Source organism: Asparagus officinalis, chromosome 1 (assembly GCF_001876935.1).
Source record: "Asparagus officinalis chromosome 1, Aspof.V1, whole genome shotgun sequence".
NCBI lineage: Eukaryota > Viridiplantae > Streptophyta > Magnoliopsida > Asparagales > Asparagaceae > Asparagus > Asparagus officinalis.
The window spans coordinates 9,589,887-9,600,888 of NC_033794.1; the positions used below are offsets into that span (position 1 = coordinate 9,589,887).

Sequence of the window (11,002 nt, forward strand, 5' to 3'; positions counted from 1 at the left end):
TGTAAATTCTATTTTTACATATTTCTCCATGCCTCAAATTGTTTGTTTTATTTCATAGCAAGAAAAGTAATTATTTGTTTATTTGCTTTAGCGAGGTCATGACAGGCCTCAAATCAGATTTAACTTTCAAGCTTCCTACAATATTGTTGCAGGAATATTTTCTAAGGGTGAGCACTAATTAATTAGTTCAACCAATTAAACTGAATGAATCATCGAATTTCAGCTGTTGGGTTTGGTTTTAATTAGAATATGGGTCTTTCGGTTCGGTTCGAGGAAAGCTTAACATGAACTAACTGAACCAAACCAACCGTTTTTCTTATTTTTAGAAAATATACTCTTCCTTTTTTTCCAGGATTCCACCAATTTCTTTCTCCTTCTTCTTTAAAACTTTTATTTTTCAATTAATTTGCATTATTCTTTTATCAACCCTTAATACACATTTTTCTTGTACCAAATTTTTTTAACATATATCTTTCTTTAGGATCAGCATTACTCTTTTTCTTAGTTAAATGAGTCCAATCCAAAATCGAATAAACCCAAGTGAAGCGACCAAGCTAATTTCGATCAGCTTGGTTTGATATAGATTTGAAGAATATTCATTGGTTAAATATGACAAAAAAATTTAAAAAAAAATTCTAGTGGAAATGGACTTAGAATTGGAAAAAAAAGAATTTTGATCCGTGTCAAGAACCCGGAGGAAAGCTAACTACCCCACACCGACAGAATATGTCATGTATCACAAACCACTTGCAAATGAGGAGGTGATGTAATTAAATATAATTTTTCTCGCGCTACACATCCTCCCATATTTTTGTGGTGTAGTGCTCATGGGGCGCCTAAGAATTTTGATGTAGGATCCGAGGAGATCCATCTCTTTGGGGGAGAAAATATCCGGTGAGAACAGCCTACGACAATAAATATATATGTACTCAAATAATAGCAATCCTTAGATTAACGCGCAAAGTTTAACGATGTAAGAGTTGATATCTCTTGGGTGCACGTTTAGATGATCGTTCCCCCACCGGATACTCGGTATCATAATATTCTCTCTTTATAGTACCCATCTTCCGTTGAGGATATCACATGCACATGGCTCGGCCGGTACTCAATAATACACGTCTAAGCTCTTAGATCTACGCATAGGTGCGCATATATATCTTCATACTTTTCTCCTCTTGATTTGTTGTCTATAAATACACCGCTCCGCTCATCACCTCCCTTGTCCTTTCTTATCTCCCTTCTCTGTCACGGACGCAGCACGCACAAGAAACAACAACAACAGTAACTGAGGTTACACTTCCTAGAGAGAGAGAGAGAGAGAGGGAGGTTGTACTTCTAGAGAGAGAAAGCAATTGGAGAGAGAGAGAGAGAGAGAGAGTCATGCATGCTGAGTCCGGACTCATGTTTCCCGTGCTGCAGAGCTTCACTCACCACCTCTCTCAACCAGCTGACGAGAATCTGCTCTGCAGCTTCCACACTGAGCTCCCCTATGATGTCCCTCACATGGTATACATATATGTAGTTTTTAATTATTTCTATTTTTTTTCTAGGATTAATATGACCTTCTTCCTTCATATGGGTGCTCTTCTTCTTTCCCTGTTTTCAGCTTGCCCTTTTTTTAAAAAAAAATAATTAATTAATTGAAGGTTAAGCCCTTTGGGAGATATTTGGGGGTAATTTGGTAAATTGAGCTCATGGCTTGTATGTGAGAAAATTGACAATATTAGATTCTCAGTATGTGACAATTTTCAGATGTGACACGTTGAACTCTTTTCAGGGTTTTTTTGTGCATAATTTTGATGCTTTCACATGTGGGTTGCCCGTTGTATGTGAACGGTATAGTCAATTATTTGTGGAGTGAGTTTTGACTGCTGCTGCCTTTCTTTTTTTTTTGTTGAAATATATCTATAGGTAGCCTTGTGATGAAACTTTGCTTGCCAAAGAAAATATTTTCAGAAGGGGGGGAAAATCTTTTTGCTATAAAATCGGCAACTTTGTCTCCATTCGTTGTATTGAGGAAGTAGCAGTGTTTTTTTTTTTTTTTTTGCTTGGTTCTTTTTAATGAGAAGTACATTTAGATATAGCTAGCTTGTGATAGATTTTTTTAAGTTTGTGATATGACCACAATTGGTTGGTTAATAATTCTCTACCATGTTGTGTAACAAGTTATGTGAGGAGCTTATATTGCAGTCCCTTTGTCATTTAGTGATGATTATATTCCCTTATATTCCTCCATTTGTCATTGCAGCATTTTTAGGAGCAATGATAACTAGCACTAGCTAAAACAAAAATGAAATATATCTCTGATTTTTGTGTATTAGCTTTTCACAGTGATTAATATAACATATAATCTTCACTAAAACAACACAATCATTTTTTGAGTAAAACATATGATGAGCATAAAGTTGTTGATTTGTGATTCTGATCAGTGTGAATAGCTTATACTGCAAGTAAAATAGATCAGTGTGAATACCTTATCCCTTTAATCTTCCTTCAGTTGCTGTATCTAGCAGTTTCAGGTATACCAAGTACTTTTAACTAAATCATTTATACTTTCTCTATTATTTCCCCCCCACCTCTGAAGGGAAACATGATGCAAACATCCAATATTTTGGAGTATGATCTAGGAGCTGAAGGGGTTCTATTCGAAGCTCCAGCTCCGATCCTAGAAGAACCTGAGCTTGCACTGGATCCTCTCAGTGCTGCTATGACAATTATATCTAATGGACAAGATATCGCAAACGAAACCATCCAAAATGTACATCTGAACAACGTCCTATACGACTGCAAGAACGAACTTCTAGCCCAGTATTTAATCAACGAACAATGTCCTGAGGCTAACGATGTTAAGATTCCTGTGACGGGAATAGAGCAAGCTTTGAATCTCGAAGGTATCAGATCGGATGGACAAGGAAATTTGCAAAAAAGTTTAAGCACCGGGTGTCTCAATTCTGTGGAGATGGTGGGGGGTTGCAATATGAGACCGAATTTTTTAGATTTTCAGGCAATGGATTTTGAAACGGCGTTTGGATTGAGGAGGGCATACAGTGAAGGAGATATTCAGGTGAGACAATTTGGCTCTTGTGTACTCTTTCAATTGGTGTTCATTTTTCATTATTTTTTTTATAAAACCAAATCAACTAGTATTCCAGAAAATGAATGCTAATGCCAAAAAAATTTATTTGAACGCTGATAATCTACTTATAACCAGATCCCTATAGTTGAACAGGCATCTCTTCACAAGTTAAAATGCTTAACTTCCTTTAAGGAATGCGTTTACTATCCATCTCTCATGTCTTGGCTTCCATCATAAAATGAAAAATTTGCTGTAAATTTACTACCGATGCGTTCAAGAATTAGTACTAGTTAAAAGTCATTCGTTTTAATGGGGGTAGTTACACAGTTTAATGTTCATTTTCTTAATTGGTACAATGGATTGAAAATTCCGGGTACTCTTTGATTTTTCATTCGCTTAAATTAGCAAAATATCGAAACCATCGCTAATTGAAGGAATAAACAACACCCATCAACCACCCAATGTTACATATTGTCAAAAAATTGCGAAGGATTAATATTAGATATTGATAAAATTGAAAAGGACAGCAGCCCGTTACACATGAAAATAAAACTACGAGGAAAAGATTTTTTTTTTTTTTTTTTTGAGAGAGAGAGAAATATGAGGAAGAGAAATTATAGTAATGGAAAACTATATTTTAAAAAGAATTGCTTAATCCGAGTATATAGGATAAGAACTGAGATGTTTAGGTATCCCTGGCAATTTCCAGGTCTCTGATTTGCGTTTTTCTAAACAGGCTCTTGAAAGTTCTGCCACAAATTTAGGAAACACGAGCAACGCTCATGTCTGTTTGGAGAGACAACCTACCATCGGTGAGCTGAGGACCGAGGACCGACAGCAGAAACTTTCAAGATACTGGAAGAAGAAGAGTAAAAGGAATTTTGGAAGAAAAATCAAGGTATCCCATACTAAATTAGCATCTTCAGTTTTCTCATACTGTCAATGAAGTTATTAGTTATAAAGTCGGACAAATTTTCAAAACCGACCCTTTTGGGTTTTTAATTGCAAAAAACGACCGGTTTTGAAAATATTTACAAAAACCGACCTGTTTTCAGCCAGGGGCTGAAAACAGGTCGGTTTTTGTAATTTTTTTTGGGAAACTTCACGGGAGTTGAACTCCCGTGAAGTTTTTCTCATAACAAAACTTCACGGGAGTTGAACTCCCGTGAAGTTTGGGAAATTTTTTTTTAAAAACCGACCCAGTTTCAACCAACTGGGTCGGTTTTTATAAATAAGATTGAAATGGGTCGTTTTTTGCAATTAAAATCCCAAAGTGGTCGGTTTTGAAAATTTGTCCAGTCATTTTGATGTAAGCCGTGGCTTTGCAGTATGAATGCAGGAAGGCCTTAGCAGATAACCAGCCAAGAGTACGAGGACGATTTGCGAAGACCGAAGATTGTGATATCTCTAAATTGCTCAAGTAAATTGAGTTATATATATATATCTTGCAAAGGGAAAAATATTCAGCGCTACTACTAATTCCACTGGATTTAAAATTTCGAAGTCGACTCAATAATAGAAAAGATCAGGCTCTATACTATGATGACTTCAATGATCTATTGGTATATGTCTTTGCTGTAGTAAGTATCCTTCATGTAATATTCTTCCTGCCCTTCTCTATTTGTAGCTACGTAGATCTGTGAAAAGGTTTTAATAAAAGATGAATATGCTGGATGTCCCCCAATTGGCTTTTGTAGAATTACTCTGCGTTAAGAGTTATGTTTTTAAGTTGGTTATGCATCAACACTCACTTCGCCTAATTATATGATAAACGTGAGGAAGGAGGTTGATTGTGATGAGGATGTAAACTCCTCAAATCCAATTTTTTTTGTTTTCAATCGTTAAAGCTCTATTCCCCGGTTCAGACTTCCCTAAAACAAAAATGTTAACATCTACTCGGATGCGTTTGGCTCTATAATTGGACCAGGACTAGCCCTGGTTTTGACCCAAGGGAAATGTGATCGAAAACGAAACTAGTTTTAATCCACATACAAGACAAAATGGATGTCGACATTAATCATCAGAATCATGAAACATAAGACAGAACTAATTTGGTATCGTTCTCCTGAATTTCTTTCACCTTAAACGTACAATAATCCACATACAAGTGAAAACGGATCTAGACGTTAATCATCAGAGCCATGAAACATAAAACAGAATTAATTTGGTATCAACTCTCCCGAATCAGGAGATGCGTAAATTTAACCAGGAGATGCGTAAATTTAACCAGCTATGTCTGATGCACTGTTTTGACTAAAAGAATATATACTGAAACAAAGCAACAAGAAAAGAACGCAAGGCCAACAAACTGTGAGGATAGAAACTCAAAAAACACCACAGACTTCCTTCATTTGTTTGACTCGTACCATTCATTTGACATAGTAGCCTGGCCGGCGTCCAGACAAAGCTCCGCCTCTAGTGGCTTGAACAGGCCGTTGTTGTAGCTGCTGCTGTTGGAAACGACGCCTTTGTGCATTATAACGTCCGTTATCATGAAAAGCCTTTTGCTGTGATGAAATCACCCTCATCCTGTTCTCCTTCATACTTGCAAAGCGTGCATCCAAAGTCTGCGGCCTCTGCTTCAGGGGTACCAACATCGTATCCTGCCAAAATGCACACTATATTAACCTCAAAGCATGAAATGGAGACAAAAGTGATGTAGTGTTGGCATAAGGGTGAGCAAGCCAACAAGGAAAAGTGGCACTGGACACTGGACACTGGACAGTCATTAGGCCCTGCAAAATATTTTTATGGGTGGATTCTGCACACCCCCTTAAACTTTGCAACAAAGCCCCCATGGACTATTTATAAATCATTGAAAGTTCACCTGAAGTATAAAAATTATATTGAACCCCCTGAACAATTGGAGATTCTCATAAACAGCTTTAACGGGTAGAGAAAATTCCGCTCATTATGCTAAATTCTTGCGTAGTCAAGATTACATTGAAAAGTATTACTAAGAACTTTAAGTCTGGATATTGTAAGTTACTCCCAAAAGGCTAACTACAAAAACTAATTTAATGGACAATTCTATACAATAGCAAGAAATTTAAGCGTTCATGTAGAACTCCTTCAATAGTTACAAGTTTTCTAGTAGATGTAATGAAGGAGATCTCAACTGTTCAAATCCACTTCATTTATCAAAAGATTCACCAGATCAGATATACATCAGATCAGAATCCATCTATCAGATTAAGATATTTCAACTATCCATTTATCTACGTAGAACTAAGCAGCCGATAATATATTACAGTGCTTATATACTAGTGAATTCAATTTGTAACTAGGTTGTTGGAAGCATACGCTATGGGGCAGTCAGGGCCAAGTGCTCTTCTTGTAGAAACAGATGAAGAGCAAAACCCTTACGCCATAATAATTAAGATGATAGTTAGAGATATATATATATATATATATAGTCATACAAATAGAGGTATGGTTAACGGGTCACAGCCCATTAACTCAATACCCAATAGATTTAATCTAACACCCCCCCTCAAGTTGGAGCATAGACCATGCCCAACTTGTCACATATAGTAGAGAACACATTTGAAGAAGTAGCATTAGTAAGAATATCAACAATTTGTTGTGAGGATGAAGTGAATATGAGAGACACTATCTTCTTCTCCTAAGCATCTCTGACAAAATTACAGTCAACTTCAATATGTTTTGTCCTCTCATGAAACACAGGATTCTGTGCAATGTAAATGGCAGACTGGTTGTCACAATGTATAGGCATGAGTCCAGGCTTAACAAAACCAAGTTCTGTCATAAACTTTCGTAGTCACATCATCTCACAAGCAGTGTGAGCCATTGCTCTATATTCGGCCTCTGCACTAGACCGTGATACTACATCTTGCTTCTTGCTTCTCCAAGTCACAAGATTACCTCCAACAAAAGTACAAAATCCTGAGGTTGACTTTCGATCTCCCATGTCTTCTGCATAGCAAACATCAGAGAAAGCAGAAATATGAGTATAAAAATGCTTCTTATATAGCAATCCCTTACCATGATAACTTTTGACATATGCCAAAATCTTCAGAGCAGATGTCCAATGAACCTCTCTAGGTTTGTGCATAAACCTGCTCGGTATACCTAATGCAAAGGTAATATCAAGTCTGGTAACTGTCAAATAGATTAGCTTCTCAAGCAGTCTCCTGTATCGTCCAACGTCATCTAGTAGAGAAGTATCATCACGCCACAAATCAACATTTATCTTCATTGGAGTGCTTGCAGATTTGCATCCCATGAGACCTGCTTCTTCTAGTAAATCTAGCACATACTTCTCTGGGATAATAACATGCCATGCTTTTGATATGCAACTTCAATCCCAAGAAAATACTTGGGTTTTTTCATGTCCTTAGTGACAAAATGACGGTTTAGATGCTCCTTAGTCTCTGCTAAGGAAACAGAATCACCCCTAATCAGCAGAATATCATCAACATATACGGCTAAAATAACTAAACCAGTTGTTGTGCGTTGAAGAAAGACAGAGTGATCAGAATGGTAGCATTGGAAACCAACACTAGAAATATCATTGCTGAATTTATCAAACCAAGCTCGAGGACTCTGTTTTAACCCATAGATAGCCTTCCTCAGCCTGCAGATAATATTCTCCCCCTGAGCAACATACCCAGGAGGTTACTCCATATAAACCTCCTCGTCCAAATCACCATAAAGGAAAGCATTCTTCACATCTAGTTAGTGCATTGCTCAATCCATATTAACAGCCAAAAAGAAAAGCATTCTTCACATCTAGTTAGTGCATTGCTCAATCCATATTAACGGGTCACAGCTTATTAACCCAATACCCAATAGACTTAATCCAACACTCCCCCTCAAGCTGGAGCATAGATATGCATCATGCCCAGTTTGTCACAGATATAGTAGAGAACACTTTTGAAAAAGTAGCCTTGGTAAGAATATCAGCAAGTTATTGTGAGGATGGAGTGAATATGAGAGACACTATCTTCTTCTCACAAGCATCTCTGACAAAATTACAGTAAACTTCAATATGTTTTGTCCTTTCATGAAACACAGGATTCTGTGCAATGTAAATGACAGATTGGTTGTCATAATGCATAGGCATGGGTCCAGGCTGAACAAAACCAAGTTCTGTCATAAACTTTCGTAGTCACGCCAACTTACAAGCAATGTGAGTCATTGCTCTATATTCGGCCTCTGCACTAGACGATGATACTACATCTTGTTTCTTACTTCTCCAAGTCACAAGATTACCTCCAACAAAAGTACAAAATCCTGAGGTTGACTTTTGGTCTCTCATGTTTCCTGCATAGCCAGCATCAGAGAAAGCAGAAATGTGAGTATGCCCATGCTTCTTATATATCAATCCCTTACCAGGACAACTTTTAACATATGCCAAAATTTTCAGAGCAGCTGTCCAATGAACCTCTCTAGGTTTGTGCATAAACATGCTCAGTACACCTACTGCAAAGGTAATATCAGGTCTGGTAACTGTCAAATAGATTAGCTTCCCAATCAATCTCCTGTATCGTCCAACGTCATCTAGTGAAGAAGTATCATCACGTCACAAATTAACATTTGCCTCCATTGGAGTGCTTGCAGGTTTGCATCCCAAGAGACCTGCTTCTTCTAGTAAATCTAGCAAATACTTCCTCTGGGACAATAACAGGCCATACTTTTGATATGCAATTTCAATCCCAAGAAAATACTTGGGTTTTTTCATGTCCTTAGTGACAAAATGACGGTTTAGATACTCCTTAGTCTCTGCTAAGGCAACAGAATCATTCTCAGTCAGCAGAATATCATCAACATATACGGCTAAAATAACCAAACAAGTTGTGCGTTGAAGAAAGACAGAGTGATCAGAATGATAGCGTTGGAAACCAACACTAGAAATAACCTTGCTGAAATTATCAAACCAAGCTCGAGGACTCTATTTTAACCCATAGATGATCTTCCTCAGCCTGCAGATAATATTCTCCTCCTAAGCAACATTCTCAAGAGATTGCTCCATATAAATCTCCTTGTCCAAATCACCATAAAGGAAAGCATTCTTCACATCTAGTTAGTGCATTGCTCAATCCATATTAACAGCCAAAAAGAAAAAAATTCTGATGGAGTTGAGACGCACAACAGGAGAAAATGTCTCAAAATAATCAATGTCATATGTCTGGGTATAACCTTTAGTAATTAGGCGAGCTTTATATCGGTCAACAGACCCATCAGGGTGATATTTCAAGGTATACACTCATCTGCAACCAACCATAGTTGCTCCAGTAGGAAGAGAGATCATATCTCAAGTCCCTCTAAAAAATAGTGCATTCATCTTCTCATCCATAGCCTGCTTTCAGGCTGGTACTAACAAAGCTTCCTCATAATCTGTACCTGAAAAAGATGCATGAGTAGTAGAATGACTGTTCTGAGAGAGCTCTAGCTGACGTAACCTCTCATAATCCGTCTGAGAAATCTGAACAGTAGGAACAGTAGCAGCTAGACCACCAAAAGTAGTAGCAGAAATAGACGAGCGAATCGACTCGGCGTCAGCCACCTGGGCCCACAGGGGACGACCAAACTTCTCCCAGCACTTCTTAAAAATATGATTGGTCCTCCCACAGTGACCACACTGACCTGAGCCCCTATCAGAATCACCCCGTCTCCCACCAAAGGAGCCACGTCCTCCCCCTAAATCACGACCACGACCACGATCGCGACCGCGACCTCTTCCTCGACTAGAGAACATGGCAGACTGATCCACTGAAGGTGGAGACAGTGCAGTAGTATTAGAAGTAATACCAATAGAAATTTGCATGGCCTTAGAGAATATAGCAGTCAATGAGGGGATGGTATCTCCACCCAATATTTGTCCTCTCACCTGGGAACGTAAGGTAAGATGCAATCTAGAAAAAAACTTGGACACTGTCAGGTCGTGACGATATCTCAATAGCGTCGATACATCAGCTACTGCAGGCTAATGCATCTCTAGTTCGTCTATCAGTCCTTTCAACTCACCAAAGAACTCAGGAACTCACATATCTCACTGTTTGAGCGCGAACAGTCGCTCATAGATCTCAAATACACGGGAAGCATTCTTCTCATTCACGTACATAATCTTTAGGTTGTCCCATATCTCCTTCGCAGTGGTTAAGAACATGACACTGCTACTGATCTGTGCTTCCATACTGTTGAGAAGCCAAGTTATAACACAATAATCAGACGAGAGCCAGGAATTATAGGTGGGATGTGTGATGGGGGTGGAGAGGCCAGAAGATATGGGAGTTTGCTCTGAGCACCAGTGAATATGCGGAGAGCCTGTGTCCAAAACAGATAGTTTGTACCATTCAATTTTATTGTAGTACCCAAGACTACCTTGGACGTAGAAGTCTCATCAGCAGCAGCAGAGAGAGGAGTAGAGGAGGAGATTTCCGACATTGTTGCACAATAATAGTAGACAGGAAGTAGTCAAATAGTCAAGTAGTAGTCAAATAGCTAGGGTAGTAGAATCTTAATCAGAGAAGTAGGACTTGAAAAATTAATACATAGGCATAGATTAGAGCAAGGACAGGGTCCCAAATTTCCTTTTTTTGTTACTGTTTTTTTTTTGTCACTGTCCAATCAAATCAATTTGCAGATCAATTTGAAGAAAAAAAAAGGCATTTTCATCGGCCCAATATTAAAATACTCAAATCTCCTCCTCCCTTTTTTTAAGCTAAAGGACGAATGAAAAAAAAGACGAGTGAAAAGAGGACATAGGGTTCGGTGACGACGGCAGAAGAGACTGATCTGGGTCTCAGAGGATGACGACGACGGAGGTGGCTGTCGGTGACAGCACAGAAAACGGCTGTCGACGAGGATGAAAGAGGCGGCATCGGTGAAGAAGGGGATCTGGGGTTCTGAGGGATCGATGATATGACCGCGACAAGCACAGAAGGCGGCAAAGATGGCGAC

At 38.5% G+C, this 11,002-nt stretch overlaps 2 protein-coding genes across 2 annotated transcripts in view; one reads left to right on the top strand and one right to left on the bottom strand.

Annotated features, from left to right (window-relative positions):
- On the top strand, nt 1,210-4,775 carry LOC109848889. The gene is made up of 4 exons (XM_020418610.1): nt 1,210-1,506; nt 2,585-3,064; nt 3,813-3,974; nt 4,405-4,775. Exons 1-4 carry the CDS (start codon nt 1,381-1,383, stop codon nt 4,498-4,500), a joined length of 864 nt encoding a protein of 287 aa, XP_020274199.1. The 5' UTR covers nt 1,210-1,380; the 3' UTR covers nt 4,501-4,775.
- LOC109848897 overlaps nt 5,120-11,002 on the bottom strand; it is an 8,448-nt gene continuing 2,565 nt past the window's right edge. Inside the window, exon 2 of the mRNA XM_020418620.1 lies at nt 5,120-5,679. Coding sequence (XP_020274209.1) covers nt 5,446-5,679 — 234 coding nt within the window. The 3' untranslated portion in view covers nt 5,120-5,445. The remainder of the gene's footprint in view (nt 5,680-11,002) is intronic.

Excerpts from the sequence above, each read along its gene's own strand:
- LOC109848889 (XM_020418610.1), top strand. The coding sequence starts at position 1,381 with ATGCATGCTGAGTCCGGACTCATGTTTCCCGTGCTGCAGAGCTTCACT. Across the intron at positions 3,065-3,812 it reads ACAGTGAAGGAGATATTCAG|GCTCTTGAAAGTTCTGCCAC; the intron begins GTGAGACAATTT and ends TTTTCTAAACAG. Across the intron at positions 3,975-4,404 it reads ATTTTGGAAGAAAAATCAAG|TATGAATGCAGGAAGGCCTT; the intron begins GTATCCCATACT and ends GTGGCTTTGCAG.